General features: G+C 44.3%; 1 protein-coding gene across 1 annotated transcript; it reads right to left on the bottom strand.

Moving 5' to 3' along the window:
- Nucleotides 1-4007: 4007 nt before the first annotated feature.
- LOC139574875 (integral membrane protein 2A-like) lies at nt 4008-20459 on the bottom strand. Its single transcript, XM_071399850.1, has 6 exons — nt 20274-20459; nt 19453-19596; nt 19157-19342; nt 18138-18248; nt 17827-17971; nt 4008-6782 (listed from the first exon to the last, which is right to left on the bottom strand). The coding sequence occupies exons 1-6, from the start codon at nt 20349-20351 to the stop codon at nt 6688-6690; spliced, it is 759 nt and encodes a 252-aa protein (XP_071255951.1). The 5' UTR covers nt 20352-20459; the 3' UTR covers nt 4008-6687.
- Between the last annotated feature and the right edge of the window lie 795 nt (nt 20460-21254).

The raw sequence follows: 21254 nt of genomic DNA, 5'->3' as shown, positions 1-21254 counted from the left end.
CATTGGTAGGTTCTATTGGGAATTTTCCAGTACATGTGTGCCCATTATACATTTTAGAGTAGTCAGCAGGATAAGTGCACTCATGTGTGTCTAGGTCATTAGACACCATTAGACATGCACCTGTCTGGGGAGTGGACATGTCTGTTTATTTTTGTACCATTGCTATGGCCTAATGTTTCTATGCCCTAATGTGAAACCAAACTAAAATTAGTGCAAGGCAGAGGGGATGAATCATTAGTTAGGAGTTACTATGTGTGTGATGTAAGGATGAAACCTGTATAAAGAGTGTGTGCCAAGGCTGGAAAGGGAGTTGCTTCATGAACCAGCTCGGCTTCTATTACTTTGTAATAAAGTCTATTTAAACTCACAGGCTGCGGTATTTGAGAAATATTATTGACTGAATATTTCCACGACAGTTCTCTGAAAGCGCAAAGTACCACAGGAATGGCCAGGGGATGTCCTGGTTGGTGATCGTTGTTGTGGTCCCCCTCTGGTGGATGACCTTGTTAGGCTCTCTGAAAGCGGAGCAGTCCAACCCAAGGATAGGCAGTGGATGTCCGGATTGGGAACGCCGCTGCAGTCCCCCTCCGGTGGTCGACCCGGGTAGGATTTCTGCAAATGGAGCAGGCCGCCACAAGGATGGGCAGTGGATGTCCGGATTGGGAACGCCGTTCCGTACCCATCATCTGGACATCCAGACTGGAAGATCTGGGCAGTAACTTAGGCAGATGTTAACAACGCACGCACACACACACTCACAAAATATCGAATTACATTTATTCCCAAATGAGTGGCGTTGTGGCACTAAGTGATGGTTGTATGGGGACTTTGTTAATTCCTAAGTGTCAAATTAAATTAAATGAAAAGGAATGAAAGCAAACAAAATACACAAAATATAGTTATCACACCTTAATCATCTAATTCTACATAGGTTCAAGATCTTGGCAAAATGACCCTGTCATGGCATTGTCTAATGTCATTACTAGGGCTTCCTAATTTGCAGTGTGTTGCTTAGGGCACTATCCTAAGTTGATAACTACATGATAAGTCTACAGCTGTAATGCACCAGTTTCGGGCAGTCTACAGGGATGACCTATAGACCTCTGTGGAGAAACTGGTGAGTACCGTAGCTGTAGAGTCAAAAGGCCTAAGAGGAAATTTAACTTTACTAAGGCTGGTATTTTTTTCGGACCCTTAAGTGATCCGAGCATAAATTCTTGTTAAGTGTTCCATTGTACATGTGTGTTTCTGTTTACACAAGCGCACATACCAAGGGAAAAAAACCAAGTATCCGTGTAGGCTGCAACCTGTTCAGAATGAGACTGATGTCATCAGATCATTTCCAGGTCGATGCCTGGTGGTCTATGGAGGTTAGGAAGTGCATTAATCTTTTACCCTTGTCTCTCTTTTACCCTTGAATCAGTTACAATGCATTAATGTATTGTTTAGTGTTGTGCCAGGTGTAGCAGTGGTAAGATGTTGGGAGAGCATTATGTAGGCCCTAAGCGTGTGTGGGCACAGTGTGTTAGACCCAACCAAATCATGAGAAAACAAAAAGATAATTACTTGACACATTGGAAAGTATTAACAAAAAAACAGAGCAAACTAGAATTCTATTTGGTCCTAAACAGAGAGTACAGTGGCAGAATACCTGACCACTGTGACTGACCCAAATTTAAGGAAAGCTTTGACTATGTGCAGACTCAGTGAGCATAGCCTTGCTATTGAGAAAGGCCACCGTAGGCAGACTTGGCTCTCAAGAGAAGACAGGCTATGTGCACACTGCCCACAAAATGAGGTGGAAACGGAGCTGCACTTCCTAACCTCCTGCCAAATGTATGACCATATTAGAGACACACATTTCCCTCAGATTACACACTGCCCACAAAATGAGGTGGAAACTGAGCTGCACTTCCTAACCTCCTGCCAAATGTATGACCATATTAGAGACACACATTTCCCTCAGATTACACACTGCCCACAAAATGAGGTGGAAACGGAGCTGCACTTCCTAACCTCCTGCCAAATGTATGACCATATTAGAGACACACATTTCCCTCAGATTACACACTGCCCACAAAATGAGGTGGAAACGGAGCTGCACTTCCTAACCTCCTGCCAAATGTATGACCATATTAGAGACACACATTTCCCTCAGATTACACACTGCCCACAAAATGAGGTGGAAACGGAGCTGCACTTCCTAACCTCCTGCCAAATGTATGACCATATTAGAGACACACATTTCCCTCAGATTACACACTGCCCACAACATGAGGTGGAAACTGAGCTCCTAACTTAAAAGTGCATTAAGTGCACTTATCTTTAACCCTTTTCACAAATTGTTCTCGCTTTAGTTCTTCACGTAGCAGAACTTCTAGAGAACATTGGTCTACGTTCTGATCGTCCTTTAACCCTTTGTTAACCTTGTGCTCTGACACTTTGTGTGGGTTGGGTTGCTATCGTGTTTGCGAGTCGCAGAACCACTAATTTCAAAGCTGTGGCAAGTTTAGCGTAGTCGTTAAACACGTGTTGCTGTTGTAGAGGAATGAAGCTCGTCACATGTCTATTTGATGTTCGCTTCAACAGGTACACCCTGTCAGAACCCGTAGCGTTCGGGTAGCCATCCAACGCGTCCTCTATGTCAGCTAGGAACGTCTCAGTATCGTTTGGCTGACCTGGAACGGGGGTCAAAAGTGGGGAAATTCTTGACAAGTTTGTCAAGGTATTCAGCGTCAAGCGGGCGGAGAGGGTTGGCTTCATCCTGTGGAGAAATTGGGGCTGAAAGGCCAAGAGGAGAAGCCAAGCTTTGGCTTTGTTGGCGAAGAGGCGCCATAGTACTCAGTGCCGAATGGCCAAGAGGAGAAGACTGAGGGACTGTTGTGGAAATATTCAGTCAATAATATTTCCCAAATACTGTAGCTTGTGAGTTCAAATAGACTTTATTACAAAGTAACAGAAGCCGAGCTGGTTCATGGAGCAACTGGCTTTTATACAGGTTTCATCCTTACATCACACACATAGTAACTATGTTAATGATTCATCCCCTCTGGCATTTAGCCACCGTTATCTTTTGCCTTGCACTAATTTTAGCTTGGTTTCACATTAGGGCATAGATTCCATTGGTGGCGTAACCATAGCAATGGTACAACAGTAAATATTAGGCCATAGCAATGGTACAAAAATAAACAGACATGTACACTCCCAAGGCAGGTGCATGTCTAATGGTGCTTAAGTAATACAAACCTATGCTCCTAATGCACGTCTAATGAACCTCACTGTAATTTTTATCATAGGTACACTTCAACTGTGAGAGACGGAATCTAAAACAAAAATCCAGAAAATCACATTGTATGATTTTTAAGTAACGTCTACGGCCTGAATCATGCTGGTCAATGGAATACAATCCTACTCCAATGCGCTCTGCCTTCAAGAAAATCTCTTGCACAGTTGCATACTAAATATTGCACAGTTCGTTTTCTTTCGGTATATTACAATTGAAAATGGTTAATGTTGGGCTGATTCGATCACAATTCCCACAGTAGAGCGAAACGATGACAGTGTTAACTAAAGAGAAAAACTGTAGAATGTTGAGTGAAGTTCAATCTCATGCTTCTCTGCGCCGGCTAATATTTATTCTGCGCGGCAGTGTGAGGGGAGCTGCGCACTCTGGCAGTTGAGGGAACGTTGCTCACTAACCCTAAACCAATCCACCCTCATCACACCAGTCAACAACAGCATCAGACAGACAACACTGTGTCATGTGTTTTCATCCCTTCCACAAACCACACACCACTAATTAACACCGTTAATTAAGGTAACCTTTAGGTAAAGACATGGATCTTTATTGGACAACGAAAAAGTGAATTTTATTCTAACATTCTACTCTTTCTGAAAAAACATCGACGCAGCATCTTTAAGTGATTGTGTTCTGTAAAACACACACACAAGCATGTGCACAGTGGTGTAAAGTAACTAAGTAAAAATACTTTGAAGTACTACTTAAGTTGTTTTTGGGGGGGTATCTCAAATCAAATTTTATTAGTCACATGCTGAATACAAGAGGTGTAGTAGACCTTACAGTGAAATGCCAAATACAACAAGTGTAGTAGACCTCACAGTGAAATGCTGAATACAACAGGTATAGTAGACCTTACAGTGAAATGCTGAATACAACAGGTGTAGTAGACCTCACAGTGAAATGCTGAATACAACAGGTGTAGTAGACCTCACAGTGAAATGCTGAATACAACAGGTGTAGTAGACCTTACAGTGAAATGCCAAATACAACAGGTGTAGTAAACCTCACAGTGAAATGCTGAATACAACAGGTGTAGTAGACCTTACAGTGAAATGCTGAATACAACAGGTGTAGTAGACCTCACAGTGAAATGCTGAATACAACAGGTGTAGTAGACCTCACAGTGAAATGCTGAATACAACAGGTGTAGTAGACCTCACAGTGAAATGCTGAATACAACAGGTGTAGTAGACCTTACAGTGAAATGCTGAATACAACAGGTGTAGTAGACCTTACAGTGAAATACTGAATACAACAGGTGTAGTAGACCTTACAGTGAAATGCTGAATACAACAGGTGTAGTAGACCTCACAGTGAAATGCTGAATACAACAGGTGTAGTAGACCTCACTTACTTACCAGCCCCACTGTACTTTACTATTTATATGTTTGTACAACTTCGACTTTTAATCCACTACATTCCTAAATAAAATAATGTACTTCTTATTCCTTACATTTTCCCTGACACCCAAAAGTACTTGTTGCATTTCTAATGCTTAGCAGGACAGGAAAATGGTCCAATCAAGAGAACATCTGTGGTCATCCCCACTGTCTCTGAAATGGTGGACTCACTAAACACAAATGCTTTGTTTGTAAATTATCTGAGTGTTGGTGTGTACCCCTGACTATCTGTACATTTAAAATACAAGAACATCATGCTGTCTGCTTTAAGGTACTTCAGGATATTTAAACCCCAATACTTTCACCAGAGTAGGATTTAAATGGAGTCATTTTCTATGAAGGTCCTGCCTCTCACATCCAACTGTGTAGCCCGTCGCCTCTATACCATCAGCCCTTTACTTCAATATGAACACAGTGCTGTAGGGTCGAGTCTGTCGGGGATAGGGTCGAGTCTGTCGGGGGTAGGGTCGAGTCTGTCGGGGGTAGGGTCGAGTCTGTCGGGGGTAGGGTCGAGTCTGTCGGGGGTAGGGTCGAGTCTGTCGGGGGTAGGGTCGAGTCTGTCGGGGGTAGGGTCGAGTCTGCCGGGGGTAGGGTCGAGTCTGCCGGGGGTAGGGTCGAGTCTGCCGGGGGTAGGGTCGAGTCTGCCGGGGGTAGGGTCGAGTCTGCCGGGGGTAGGGTCGAGTCTGCCGGGGGTAGGGTCGAGTCTGTCGGGGGTAGGGTCGAGTCTGCCGGGGGTAGGGTCGAGTCTGTCGGGGGTAGGGTCGGGTCGAGTCTGCCGGGGATAAGGTCGAGTCTGCCGGGGATAGGGTCGAGTCTGCCGGGGATAGGGTCGAGTCTGCCGGGGATAGGGTCGAGTCTGCCGGGGATAGGGTCGAGTCTGCCGGGGATAGGGTCGAGTCTGCCGGGGATAGGGTCGAGTCTGCCGGGGATAGGGTCGAGTCTGCCGGGGATAGGGTCGAGTCTGCCGGGGATAGGGTCGAGTCTGCCGGGGATAGGGTCGAGTCTGCCGGGGATAGGGTCGAGTCTGCCGGGGATAGGGTCGAGTCTGCCGGGGATAGGGTCGAGTCTGCCGGGGATAGGGTCGAGTCTGCCGGGGATAGGGTCGAGTCTGCCGGGGATAGGGTCGAGTCTGCCGGGGATAGGGTCGAGTCTGTCGGGGATAGGGTCGAGTCTGTCGGGGATAGGGTCGAGTCTGTCGGGGATAGGGTCGAGTCTGTCGGGGATAGGGTCGAGTCTGTCGGGGATAGGGTCGAGTCTGTCGGGGATAGGGTCGAGTCAGAGTAGACCTCTAGGTCCCAGGCTTGGGGTTAGGGCCGGGCCTTGTCAGTTGGAGGCAGGAGGCCAGCTCTAGGTCAGAGGTTAGTCACCTACAGCAGGGTAACATACTGGACATGGTTCAGACATGTTGTGGTATACATGGTAACCACTAGGTGTCATCAGGAAATGGAGAAACAGCGTCAGACCTCTAAGGCTGTGTTCACACAAGCAGCCCAATTCTGATATTTTTTCCACTAATTTGTCTTTTAACAAATCACATCAGGTCTTTTGACATCAGATCTTTTCCCGAGCTGATCTGATTAGTGAAAATAGATCAGGTCTCCCTGTGTGAATGCAGCCTAACGGTCATCAGGCCAGAAGAGGTCAGCTAGCACAACCAGGTTATGGAGTAGCTGAGGATGGGTTTGGCTCTGTAGACAGGGGTCAGATGGTAGAGGTTAATGGTGACAGAGTGGAGGGGTTAATCATAGAAGCAAAACAGATCATTGTAAGTCTACAGTGGGATGAAGCAGGGAAACATTACATCTAGGTTTTCATATAAAATTATCTTTACTACCACATTCACTCCCTCCTTATACCGCTATCCATCTTTCTCCCTCTCTCTTTATGTGCCCGGCCTCTCTCCCTCTACGCCTCTCTCTCCCTCTACGCCTCTCTCTCCCTCTACGCCTCTCTCTCCCTCACTCCATGTGTGCGGGTGTTCTCCAATTAGGCCTTGCAGATCTTGGTCTCGGTGACGAAGGTGTTCTCAAAGTGACGGATGGTGAAACACTCCTCTACCGAACGCTTATGAATCCCTCCTCCTAGAGAGAGACAGAGAGAGGAAATAGAGAATAGAGAGTGGGAGAGAGAGCGGGAGAAAGATAATAGAGAGCGGAAGAGAGAATAGAGAGAGAATAGAGAGTGGGAGAGAGAGAATAGAGAGCGAAGAGAAGAGAATAGAGCATGAGAATAGAACGCGAGAGAGGATAGAGAGAATAGAGATGATAGAAAGAATAAAGGAGAGAGAGAATAGAGGATAGAGAGAATAGAGGATAGAGAGAATAGAGAGGATAGAGCAAGAGAGGATAGAGGATAGAGCGAGAGAGAGGAGAGAGAGAGAGAGAATAGAGAGGAGAGAGAGGATAGAGAGAAGAGCGAGAGAGAGGATAGAGAGGAGAGCGAGAGATTAGACCCAACAAGAACAGGTCCAAGTACAACAACCATCTACACACACACGCAAGCCTTTAACACATAAGTATTCAGACCCTTTGCTATGGGACTCAAAATTGAGCTCAGATGCATCCTGTTTCCATTAATTATCATGTTTCTACAACTTGATTGGTGTCCACCTGTGATAAATTCAATTGATTGGACATGATTTGGACAACAACCCCATCCCTATGATTTGGAAAGGTACACACCTGTCTATATAAGGTCCCACAGTTGACAGTACATGTCCGAGCAAAAACCTGTGGAGATGGGAGAACCTTCCAGAAGGACAACCATCTCTGCAGCACTCCACCAAACAGTCCTTTATGGTAGAGTTGCCAGACAGAAGCCACTCCTCAGTAAAAGGCACATGATAGCCCGCTTGTAGTTTGCCAAAAGGCACCTAAAAGGACTCCCAGACCATGAGGAACAAGATTCTCTGGTCTGATGAAACGCTTGGCCTGAATGCCAAGCGTCACGTCTGGAGGAAACCTGGCACCATCCCTACGGTGAAGCATGGTGGTGGCAGCATCATGCTGTGGGGATGTTTTTCAGCGGCAGGGACTGGGAGTCTAGTCAGGATCGAGGGAAAGATGAACAGAGCAAAGTACAGAGAGATCCTTGATGAAAACCTGCTCCAGAGCGCTCAGGACCTCAGACTGGGGCGAAGGTTCACCTTCCAACAGGACAACAACCCTAAGCACACAGCCAAGACAACACAGGAGTGGCTTCGGGACAAGTCTCTGAATGTCCATGAGTGGCCCAGCCAGAGCCCGGACTTGAACCCGATCGAACATCTCTGGAGAGACCTGAAAATATCTGTGCAGCGACGCTCCCCATCCAACCTGACAGAGCTTGAGAGGATCTACAGAGAACAATGGGAGAAACTCCACAAATACAGGTGTGCCAAGCTTGTAACGTCATACCCAAGAAGACTTGAGGCTTTAATCGCTGCCAAAGGTGCTTCAACAAAGTACTGAGTAAAGGGTCTGAATACTGATGTAAATGTGATATATCCAGTTTTTGTATATATTTGCAAAAATGTCTAAAAACCTGTTTTTTTTTCATTACGGGGTATTGTGTGTAGATTGATGAGGGGGGAAAATGTCATCCATTTTAGAACAAGGCTGTAACGTAATAAATGCGGAAAAAGTCAAGGGGTCTGAATACTTTCCGAATGCACTATGTCTGTCAACGTTCTGGTTGGTGTAGGTGTAGAGAAATGTCAAACTGTCACACTAGCTAGCTGTGGTTTCCTGTTGCTACTGTTGTTATCGTCAAAACTACAGCTTACCTCAGTCTAATGTAACGTCAGTATCTTAGTCTACACTGACTTCAAAACCTCAGTCTAATGTAACTTCAGTATTAGTCTACACTGACTTCAAAACCTCAGTCTGACCTTAAGTATTCAGACCCTTTACTGATGTTATGGAAATGTGATATCAGTTTAATAAAATAAAAAATAAAAAACCTGTTTTCACTTTGTCATTATGGGGTATTGTGATGTCATTATGGGGTATTGTGATGTCATTATGGGGTATTGTGATGTCATTATGGGGTATTGTGTGTAGATTGATGAGGGAAAAAAATATTTAATCTATTTTAGAATAAGGATGTAACGTAACAACATGTGGAAAAGGTCAAGGGGTCAGAATCCTTTCTGAATCCTGTATATGGATGATGTATAACGCCAGGCATTTAACAGGCTGTTGATTATAGACCTAATTATGTTGGTTTCTCCTCACTTTTCTAAGACAATTAAGACAAGGGCTGTTTTCTCATCTCCTGACTCGAGCTGCTGCCTCCCGTGCATTGTTCTCAGCAGCAACATGGTCTAGCAAAGGGCGCCAATTAGACAGAGCACTGATGTTCCAGAACCACAGACAGCGACCTCTATCAAACCGCATGTTATAAGATCATATTTTTATGTTGCACCATTGTCTTAATCATGTACAATTTCAGTAGCACGTCTTAGAGTGATGGACTGTGCCATCCCCACGGCCTCGATAATGGATTAGTCCACTCAGACAGGCACGAATCGGTCCACTCAGACAGGCACGAATCGGTCCACTCAGACAGGCACGAATCGGTCCACTCAGACAGGCACGAATCGGTCCACTCAGACAGGCACGAATCAGTCCACTCAGACAGGCACGAATCAGTCCACTCAGACAGGCACGAATCAGTCCACTCAGACAGGCACGAATCAGTCCACTCAGACAGGCACGAATCAGTCCACTCAGACAGGCACGAATCAGTCCACTCAGACAGGCACGAATCGGTCCACTCAGACAGGCACGAATCGGTCCACTCAGACAGGCACGAATCAGTCCACTCAGACAGGCACGAATCAGTCCACTCAGACAATGGATTAGTCCACTCAGATAATGGATTAGTCCACTCAGACAATGGATTAGTCCACTCAGATAATGGATTAGTCCACTCAGATAATAGATTAGTCCATGGATTAGTCCACTCAGATAATGGATTAGTCCACTCAGACAATGGATTAGTCCACTCAGATAATGGATTAGTCCACTCACACAATGGATTAGTCCACTCACACAATGGATTAGTCCACTCACACAATGGATTAGTCCACTCAGATAATGGATTAGTCCACTCAGATAATGGATTAGTCCACTCAGATAATGGATTAGTCCACTCAGATAATGGATTAGTCCACTCAGATAATGGATTAGTCCACTCAGATAATAGATTAGTCCACTCAGATAATGGATTAGTCCACTCAGATAATGGATTAGTCCACTCAGATAATGGATTAGTCCACTCAGATAATGGATTAGTCCACTCAGACAATGGATTAGTCCACTCAGATAATGGATTAGTCCACTCAGACAATGGATTAGTCCACTCAGATAATGGATTAGTCCACTCAGATAATGGATTAGTCCACTCAGACAATGGATTAGTCCACTCAGATAATGGATTAGTCCATGGATTAGTCCACTCAGATAATGGATTAGTCCACTCAGATAATGGATTAGTCCACTCAGACAATGGATTAGTCCACTCAGACAATGGATTAGTCCACTCAGACAATGGATTAGTCCACTCAGACAATGGATTAGTCCACTCAGATAATGGATTAGTCCATGGATTAGTCCACTCAGATAATGGATTAGTCCACTCAGATAATGGATTAGTCCACTCAGACAATGGATTAGTCCACTCAGATAATGGATTAGTCCATGGATTAGTCCACTCAGACAATGGATTAGTCCACTCAGACAATGGATTAGTCCACTCAGACAATGGATTAGTCCACTCAGACAATGGATTAGTCCACTCAGATAATGGATTAGCCCACTCAGACAATGGATTAGTCCACTCAGATAATGGATTAGTCCACTCAGACAATGGATTAGTCCACTCAGACAATGGATTAGTCCACTCAGGCACGAATCAGACAGGTGTCTTGTACACCATGAACATATTAAGGTATCTGTTTTATATTTTTAATACAACCTGTTATTGCTTTTTCGTTGTGGGGTATTGTGTTGAGATTGATTAACATAAAATATAAATATCACTTTTAGAATAAGGCTGTGACGTAACAAAATATTGAAAAAGTCAAGGGGTCTGAATACTTTCCGGATGCTCTGTATAGCTACAGAAATAAGACAGATTCTCTTCTGTTGCGTGTTTGAGTTTTTGTTTAATAGCCTACTGATTCCCTGAGCGCCAAGCCTCACGCAACCACAACATGTCTGATTAAAACCAGTTTGTGAAATGTTTATCTTTGCCGTAATAAAGGCTTCAGACTTATTAGAACAGCCTCCCTGTAATTACTTAACATTTATTTTGTGCTCTTTACACTGTTCCAAATTGTCCGAAAAAAATTGATTATAAATATAATGAATCATATCATTATCATTGGTAGGCTTAGTATAGCAGCCTTGTATAACCACTATCTAGCTGTAGGCCTAAGAGCGCATTTTGTTTAGTCTTAATACCATAATTTACTTAAGCCTGTATCAATAGATCATTCATTTGTTAATGTCATCCCACAGAATACGAGTCATTCATGATTTGAAATGGATTCAAGCATTTTAGTAAAATAAAATAAATAATTAGCATAAACAAGAAATAAACCGTTCCATTTCGTCAATTGCATTCAAGAATGAATGTGACTGATTTTAGTCTTTGCTGTAAAAAAGGCTTTACAAAATATACATAACGTGACAGACTCTCTGGTCCGCTGAGAACTGACTTAGTGGTGTTTACAACAGACTCTCTGGTCCGCTGAGAATTGACTTAGTGGTGTTTACAACAGACTCTCTGGTCCGCTGAGAATTGACTTAGTGGTGTTTACAACAGACTCTCTGGTCCGCTGAGAATTGACTTAGTGGTGTTTACAACAGACTCTCTGGTCCGCTGAGAATTGACTTAGTGGTGCTTACAACAGACTCTCTGGTCCGCTGAGAATTGACTTAGTGGTGTTTACAACAGACTCTCTGGTCCGCTGAGAATTGACTTAGTGGTGTTTACAACAGACTCTCTGGTCCGCTGAGAATTGACTTAGTGGTGTTTACAACAGACTCTCTGGTCCGCTGAGAATTGACTTAGTGGTGTTTACAACAGACTCTCTGGTCCGCTGAGAATTGACTTAGTGGTGTTTACATTGTGCCAAACGGTCAGAGAAATGATTTTGTAATCTATACAGCACCTGTTTGGCAGTGCTTGCTCCTTACCTTCTTCTTCTTGATCTCCATTAATTTCCACAACTAACATTTATTCCATACATCTGACTTCCCCTTTACCTCTTAAGTAAACATTCCCCCGTTTCGAGATTGCCAAATCCTCTGCATCTATTTTTCTGTAATGTGTTTGTTATAACCAATGTATTGATGTGATTATGATATGCTATAGGTCAGGCCCTATTGGTCACACCGTCACATGCATGCGAGGTTTTACGTACATTTTTTACATTTATTTTATTTAACCACAGAAGTCTGTCAAGAACAAATTCTTATTTACCATGACGGCCTACCCCGGACGAACCCAGACGACGCTGGGCCAATTATGCACCGTCCTATGGGACTCCCAACCACGGCCGGATGTGACGCAGCCTGGATTCAAACCAGGGACTGTAGTGATGCCTCTTGCACTGAGATGTAGTGCCTTAGACCGCAGCACCACTCGGGAGCCCATAACCCTTGTCTCAGGGTTGAGGGAATGGGGAATGTTTTTCCTAAACAAATCAGGGATTTCGGTAACAGATATTTTCAGTCAGAAACGGATGTAATTATGTTGCAGCTTCAGCAACACGGAGAGTGCGCTGATGTTCTGTGGTGGTCGCTGCAACAGTAGCTCGCTGTCATATTTATGTTTTGTATACTGTACTTGACTAAAACACATAGGACGAGTCTAGACTGATGAAAATAGTCTTGGCCTCTAAACCTTCAAGCTGCATACTGGACCCTATTCCAACTAAACTACTGAAAGAGCTGCTTCCTGTGCTTGGCCCTCCTATGTTGAACATAATAAACGACTCCCTAGCCACCGGATGTGTACCAAAAACTCACTAAAAGTGGCAGTAATAAAGCCTCTCTTGAAAAAGCCAAACCTTGAAGCAGAAAATATAAAATAACCTAAATCTGCCTATATCGAATCTCCCATTCCTCTCAAAAATTGTAGAAAAGGCTGCTGCTCAGTAACTCACTGTCTTCCTGAAGACAAAACAATGTATACAAAACGCTTCAGTCTGGATTTAGACCCTATCATAACACAGACTGGACTCGTGAAGGTGGTAAATGACCTTTTAATGGCATCAGACCAAGACTCTGCATCTGTCCTCGTGCTCCTAGACATTAGTGCTGCTTTTGATACCATCGATCACCACATTCTTTTGGAGAGATTGGAAACCCAAATTGGTCTACACGGACAAGTTCTGGCCTGATTCAGATCATATCTGTCGGAAAGATATCAGTTTGTCTCTGTGGATGTTTTGTCTTCTGACAAATCAACTGTAAATGTCGGTGTTCCTCAAGGTTCCGTTTTAGGACCACTATTGTTTTCACTGTATATTTTACCTCACTGCTATGCGGACAATACACAGCTGTACATTTCAATAAAACATGGTGAAGACCAAAAATCACCCTCCCTGGAAGCCTGTGTTTCAGACATAAGGAAGTGGATGGCGGCAAATGTTTTACTTTTAAACTCTGACAAAACAGAGGTGTTAGTTCTAGGTCCGAAGAAACAAAGAGATCTTCTGTTGGATCTGACAATTAATCTTGATGGTTGTACAGTCATCTCAAATAAAACTGAAGGACCTAGGCGTTACTCTGGTCTCTCTTTTGACGAACATATCAAGAATATTTCAAGGACAGCTTTTTTCCATCTTCGTAACATTGCAAAAATCAGAAATGTTATGTCCAAAAATGATGCAGAAAAATTAATCCATGCTTTTGTTACTTCTATGGTTAGACTACTGCAATGCTTTACTTTCCGGCTACCCGGATAAAGCACTACATAAACTTCAGTTAGTGCTAAATACGGCTGCTAGAATCCTGACTAGAACCAAGAAATTTGATCATATTACTCCAGTGCTAGCTTCCCTACACTGGCTTCCTGTTAAGGCAAGGGCTGATTTCAAGGTTTTACTGTTAACCTATAAAGCGTTACATGGGCTTGCTCCTACCTATCTTTCCGAGTTGGTCCTGCCGTACATACCTACACGTACGCTACGGTCACAAGACGCAGGCCTCCTAATTGTCCCTAGAATTTCTAAGCAAACAGCCAGAGGCAGGGCTTTCTGCTATAGAGCTCCATTTTTATGGAATGGTCTGCCTACCCATGTGAGAGACGCAGACTCGGTCTCAACCTTTAAGTCTTTATTGAAGACTCATCTCTTCAGTAGGTCCTATGACTGAGTGTAGTCTGGCCCAGGAGTGTGAAGGTGAACGGAAAGGCTCTGGAGCAACGAACCACCAGTCTCTGCCTGGCTGGTTCCCCTCTCTCCACTGGGATTCTCTGCCTCTAATCCTATTACAGGGGCTGAGTTACTGGCTTACTGGTTCTCTTCCATGCCGTCCCTGGGAGGGGTGCGTCACTTGAGTCACTGACGTGATCTTCCTGTCCGGGTTGGTGCCCCCCTTGGGTTCGTGCCGTGGGGGAGATCTTTGTGAGCTATACTCAGCCTTATCTCAGGGTGGTAAGTTGGTGGTTGGAGATATTCCTCTAGTGGTGTGGGGGCTGTGCTTTGGCAAAGTGGGTGGGGTTATATCCTGCCTGTTTGGCCCTGTCCGGAGGTATCAGTGTCTCCCGACCCCTCCTGTCTCAGCCTCCAGTATTTATGCTGCAATAGTTTGTGTCGGGGGGCTAGGGTCAGTCTGTTATATCTGGAGTATTTCTTCTGTCTCATCCGGTGTCCTGTGTGAATTTAAGTATGTATGCTCTCCCTCTTAATCTCTTCTCTCGGAGACCTGAGCCCTAGGAACATGCCTCAGGACTACCTGGCCTGATGACTCCTTGCTGTCCCCAGTCCACCTGGCCGTGCTGCTGCTCCAGTTTCAACTGTTCTGCCTGCAGCTATGGAACCCTGACCTGTTCACCGGATGTGCTACCTTGTCCCGGACCTGCTGTTGTTTTCGACTCTCTCTCTACCGCACCTGCTGTCTCTAACTGAATGATCGGCTATGAAAAGCCAACTGACATTTACTCCTGAGGTGCTGACCTGTTGCACCGTCTACAACCACTGTGATTATTATTATCTGACCCTGCAGGTCATCTATAAACTTTTGAACATCTTGGCCATGTTCTGTTATAATCTCCACCCGGCACAGCCAGAAGGGGACTGGCCACCCCTCAGAGCCTGGTTCCCCTCTAGGTTTCTTCCTAGGTTTTGGCCTTTCTAAGGAGTTATTCCTAGCCACCGTGCTTCTACACCTGCATTGCTTGCTGTTTGGGGTTTTAGGCTGGGTTTCTGTACAGCACTTTGAGATATCAGCTGATGTAAGAAGGGCTTTATAAATACATTTCATTGATATACTGTACTTGACTAAAACACATAAGACAAGTCAATACTGTACTTGACTAAAACACATAGGACGAGTCTATACTAGAGGTATAGTATAACTAGTCCAACGCTCTAACCACCTGCCACTTATTGTACTCGACGAGAAGCCCGCCTGTTACGCGGATGCAGTAAGAAGCCAAGGTAAGTTGCTAACTAGCATTAAACTTATCTTATAAAAAACAATCAATCAATCATAATCACTAATTAAACTAGTAATATCATCAACCATGTGTAGTTATCTAGCGTGGCCTGCGTTGCATATAATCGATGCGGTGCGCATTCGCGAAAAAGGTACCTAACCATAAACATCAATGCCTTTCTTAAAATCAATACAAAGAAGTATATATTTTTAAACCTGCATATTTAGCTAAAAGAAATCCAGGTTAGCAGGCAATATTAACCAGGTGAAATTGTGTCACTTCTCTTGCGTTCATTGCACGCAGAGTCAGGGTATATGCAACAGTTTGGGCCGCCTGGCTCGTTGCGAACTAATTTGCCAGAATTTTACGTAATTATGTCATAACATTGAAGGTTGTGCAATGTAACAGGAATATTTAGACTTATGGATGCCACACGTTAGATAAAATATGGAACGGTTCCGTATTTCACTGAAAGAATAAAGGTTTTGTTTTAGAAATTATAGTTTCCGGATTCTACCATATTAATGACCTAAGGCTCGTATTTCTGTGTGTTATTATGTTATAACTAAGTCTATGATTTGATAGAGCAGTCTGATTGAGCGGTGGTAGACACCAGCAGGCTCGCAAGCATTAATTCAAACAGCACTTTCGTGCGTTTTGCCAGCAGCTGACTTTATGACTTCAAGCCTATAAACTCCCGAGATTAGGCTGGTGTAACCGATGTGAAATGGCTAGCTAGTTAGCGCGCGCTAATAGCGTTTCAAACGTCACTCGCTCTGAGACTTAGAGTAGTTGTTCTCCTTGCTCTGCATGGGTAACGCTGCTTCGAGGGTGGCTGTTGTCGTTGTGTTCCTGGTTCGAGCCCAGGTAGGAGCGAGGAGAGGGATGGAAGCTATACTATTACACTGACAATACTAAAGTGCCTATAAGAACATCCAATAGTCAAAGGTATATGAAATACAAATGGTATAGAGAGAAATAGTCCTATAATTCCTATAATAACTACAACCTAAAACTTCTTACCTGAGAATATTGAAGACTCATGTTAAAAGGAACCACCAGCTTTCATACGTTCTCATGTTCTGAGCAAGGAACTTAAACGTTAGCTTTCTTACATGGCACATATTGCACTTTTACTTTCTTCTCCAACACTTTGTTTTTGCATTATTTAAACCAAATTGAACATGTTTCATTATTTATTTGATGCTAAATTGATTTTATTGATGTATTATATTAAGTTAAAATAAGTGTTCACTCAGTATTGTTGTAATTGTCATTATTACAAATAAATAAATATATATATATTTTTAAATCAGCCGATTAATCGGTATCGGCTTTTTCGGTCCTCCAATAATCGGTACCGGCGTTGAAAAATCATAATCGGTCGACCTCTAGTCTATACTGTATATGGAAAATGTCGACCAATCAATTGGCCAAAAGAACAGACGACTCTCGGTCGACCAATCAATTGGGGACAGCCCTACACACACACAAGCTTTCAACACACACACACGCTTTCAACACACACAGACAATTGTAACACACACAGACAATTGTAACACACACAGACAATTGTAACACACACAGACAATTGTAACACACACAGACAATTGTAACACACACAGACAATTGTAACACACACAGACAATTGTAACACACACAGACAATTGTAACACACACAGACAATTGTAACACACACAGACAATTGTAACACACACAGACAACTGTAACACACACAGACAATTGTAACAGACACACACCCCCATAACAGACACACACCCCCATAACACACACACACCCCCATAACACACACACACCCCCATAACACACACACACCCCCATAACAGACACACACCCCCATAACACACACACACCCCCATAACACACACACACCCCCATAACAGACACACACCCCCATAACACACACACACCCCCATAACACACACACACCTCCATAACACACACACACCCCCATAACACACACACCCCCCCATAACACACACACACACCCATAACACACACCCCCATAACAGACACACCCCCCCATAACACACACACACCCCCATAACACACACACCCCCCCATAACACACACACCCCCCCATAACACACACACCCCCATAACACACACACACACACCCATAACACACACACACCCCCATAACAGACACACCCCCCCATAACACACACACCCCCATAACAGACACACCCCCCCATAACACACACACCCCCATAACAGACACACACCCCCATAACAGACACACACCCCCATAACAGACACACACCCCCATAACACACACACACCCCCATAACACACACACACCCCCATAACACACACACCCCCATAACACACACACCCCCATAACAGACACACACCCCCATAACACACACACACACCCATAACAGACACACACCCCCATAACACACACACACACCCCCATAACACACACACACCCCCATAACAGACACCCACCTGTTAGGTCACTGCGGCGCTGCATCCTGTAGGTGTCCTTGCCCTCACACAGCCGGCGGATATAGAAGCCCATCTCTGTGACATCATCAACACGCTCCGTCACGACCAGGTCCTCCTGCACCAGGTAGCTACGGAACGACCCCGACTACACACACACACATAGTGAATCATTCATCTGATACTTTAGCAGACAACTACCCAACAACAATATGTTCTCTACCCCTCTACTCCTCCGCCCCTCTACTCACAGTCTCAGGTCTGTTCTCACCATGAGACTGTGTTAGTCTGCTGAGCTAAAGGTTTGTTCTCACCATTAACTGCATGAAGAGGTCCATGAGGTCTTGAGGAGGCAGAACCACTGAAGTGTTCAGGGGAATCACAAAACATGTCCTCAGAGTCAGGTCCAGATATGCCGTCAGCTTCTACACACACCAGAACTATGTCAGAAAACTCTCGCTTATGTCTGCCATCATGCATTACAACAACATAACAGCCAGTTGTCATGTAATGGAATGTTTGTGTAGTTGTATTTAGGCCGTATGTTTGTGTGTCCGTGTGTGAGCGTGTGTACGTCACTAGTGTAGCACACACACCCGCAGCTCCCGTTTTGGGTTGCTGTCACCCCGGAGGTTGAGCCCCCTTGACAGAATATAAACGCGTCATAAGCAATGATTTTTTTATTATAGGAAATGACCTTTAAAACAGCAAAGGTCTCTCTTAGCCTCAATTCAGGACAATCATTGTCCAGCAGGGAACCTTTATTTTAATTGTTGAAAAAAAAATGATTTTGCTGCATTAATTGAGCTTAAAATGTACATTTAAGGGAAAAAATGTGTTTTGGGAATTTTCTAAATAATTCCAATATAATTCAATTCCATGTTGGCTCTATTCCTGGAAATGCCCTTGTCCGGAACAAAGCATTCCATTTTCAACACTCTAAAAACTGTTAATGGATATAAACAGAAACATGTTATGTAACCCTCTGTGACTTCACTGTTAATGGATATAAACAGAAACATGATGTTATGTAACCCTCTGTGACTTCACTGTTAATGGATATAAACAGAAACATGATGTTATGTAACCCTCTGTGACTTCACTGTTAATAATGGATATAAACAGAAACATTATGTTATGTAACCCTCTGTGACTTCACTGTTAATAATGGATATAAACAGAAACATTATGTTATGTAGCCCTGTGACGTTAAAGAATATTTCTATCAAAACTGTGATTCCTAAAATATGCATCTGAAGATTTTGTAAACTCCGTCAGATTTGTCAAATCCAAAATTAATCAGGAATCCGTGTGTGTCTAGGTGTGTGTGTACCTTTTGGAAGTCGTGCAGGATATATGCAGGGTCTCCCTGGGCAAAGCGAGGGGGTGGGACCTTGATGGTGGCCATGTTGTCAGAGATCTCTACTTCCTCCTCGACGCGGGGCAGATAGTAGGGCTGTCTCTCTACCGCCGCCCCGCTGGACACCTCACTGAACTGCATGGCCCCGTGGTACAGCCTCTACAGAGGGAGAACAGCAGGGGTGCAACTCAGCCAATCAAAATGTAAGGTCCCCAGAGAGGGGGTAACACGATAAAAATACACAAGGGTCCATCCAAAGGATTCGGTACCTTGGGTGTGTAGTATCGGTAGAGGCAGGCTGCCCCTACTATAGCCCCAGTCAGGATGAATGCTAGTCCCAGTAGAGTGAGGACACATTTTCCTGTAGCGCCTTGATTACTGCTGCTAAGGTCACCCACAGCTGCCTCAGGATCCTGGACACACACACACACACACACACACACACACACACAGGCAGAAAATGTAGCAACATGTAATCCCATCAATTGGGTATTCTCAATCAGTACAGTGCAACAATGTTTCATATAGAAAAAAAACGGTGTCAAATTGTGCAACAATGTTGAATGCAGTAACATAATATGTTCAATCTGACGGGAAATTTCACCAATAACTGACAGCTGTCAACATTCTAAAATGGGCAGTCCCAGATCATGGCGCATCTCACAACAAACTGAGCGGCGCATCTATTCTACTTTTATTTAACTAGGCAAGTCAGTTAAGAACAAATTCCTATTTACAATGACCCAAACCCTAACTTGGACGATGCTGGGCCAATTGTGCGCCGCCCTCCCAATCACCGCCGGTTGTGATACAGCCTAGAATCAAACCAGGGTCTGTAGTGACGCCTCTAGCACTGAGATGCAGTGCCTTAGACCGCTGCGCCACTCAGAAGCAGCGATTGAACCACAGTAGCTGTGCTCTAGAGACCTCTAACGCACAAATACTGGTTCATTCTGCCATGTGCTTCTAGCTTCTATTCTATTCTACTAGTCTACCCGGGCTCTGAGTGGTGCTGTAGCCGGGGGAAGGCCTCTTCTGTTCCGCTGCAGCGCCATCAGACCACCGCTGATGTCCAGACAGAGAAACGTACCTTCTCCGAGGCCAGCCCAGCCTCCTTCCCTTGCAGGGCTTTCTGCGCTAGAGCAGAGTTGAATGCTATCTTCACCATGATACGATAAAACTTTGACGATTATTTATCCCAGGGTATAATAGCGCGCACTAGATCTCTCCTGTGCACTGCGTGATTCCGTGACGCACTTTGAATTAACGTAGAGGGAGCTTGATCTCGATTTGTTCTGGACTGGTCACATGTTTGTAGATGTCATTTGTGATTAAAGGGAGGCGAATATAATGAGGACAGAGCCTGAACTACTGGGCTACACTGCAACTATAAAGTGATAGTCAGAAGAAAATGGCATTCAATAATATAGATTTTGTAAATTGTGCATTCCCTGTTTGACGGTCAGATTGCAGGACCGAGTTCGAACCACATTATTATTACCACATTATAATGACCAGCAGGAGATGTGGATGAGTTATTTTGTATTTTGTGTGATTGAGGGAGCCAGATCCAGGGGAGAACGACTGTCCCTCTCATTGAATCAACGGAAGTTCAAAGCCGGCCGTGGTACAACAGGATCCCCCTATTATAGTATTTGAAAAATTGCATTCTTCTTGGTCACTCGTCGTGTAAATAAAAATATGTTTAAAAGACCATCACCAGATGTGGGCAAAAATCACACGCAGAAGGATAATTTAGCCTGCAGTGCCTTCAACTTGAGTTACTCAATGAGAGAATGTAGCACTGAGCTAGCCTGCAACGTCCCTTCTTCCATGAGTCGGTCAAACGGGGCATATTGCCTCCATGACACACCGTCTTAACCGACTTGATTTGGCTTCAATGCGCTATAGAGAGCGATAGTAATGGCTTCTTTTTGTAGGCTTTAACTAGCCATGGTTCTTCGTCTATGAGTTTTTATTGGTGGATCGTAACCAACTGACAGGTGCATACAGCACCACCTACTGTACTGGAGTGTGAGGCCGGTGACAACCTGTCACTATATTCTCTTAA

This window comes from Salvelinus alpinus, chromosome 4 (assembly GCF_045679555.1).
Source record: "Salvelinus alpinus chromosome 4, SLU_Salpinus.1, whole genome shotgun sequence".
Taxonomy (NCBI): Eukaryota; Metazoa; Chordata; class Actinopteri; order Salmoniformes; family Salmonidae; genus Salvelinus; species Salvelinus alpinus.
Note: the sequence above shows the minus strand (reverse complement) of the source record. Positions and strands in the feature narration are given on the sequence as shown.

Excerpts from the sequence above, each read along its gene's own strand:
- LOC139574875 (XM_071399850.1), bottom strand. The coding sequence starts at position 20,351 with ATGGTGAAGATAGCATTCAACTCTGCTCTAGCGCAGAAAGCCCTGCAA. Across the intron at positions 19,343-19,452 it reads ACCGATACTACACACCCAAG|AGGCTGTACCACGGGGCCAT; the intron begins GTACCGAATCCT and ends CTCCCTCTGTAG. Across the intron at positions 17,972-18,137 it reads ACCTCTTCATGCAGTTAATG|TCGGGGTCGTTCCGTAGCTA; the intron begins GTGAGAACAAAC and ends GTGTGTGTGTAG.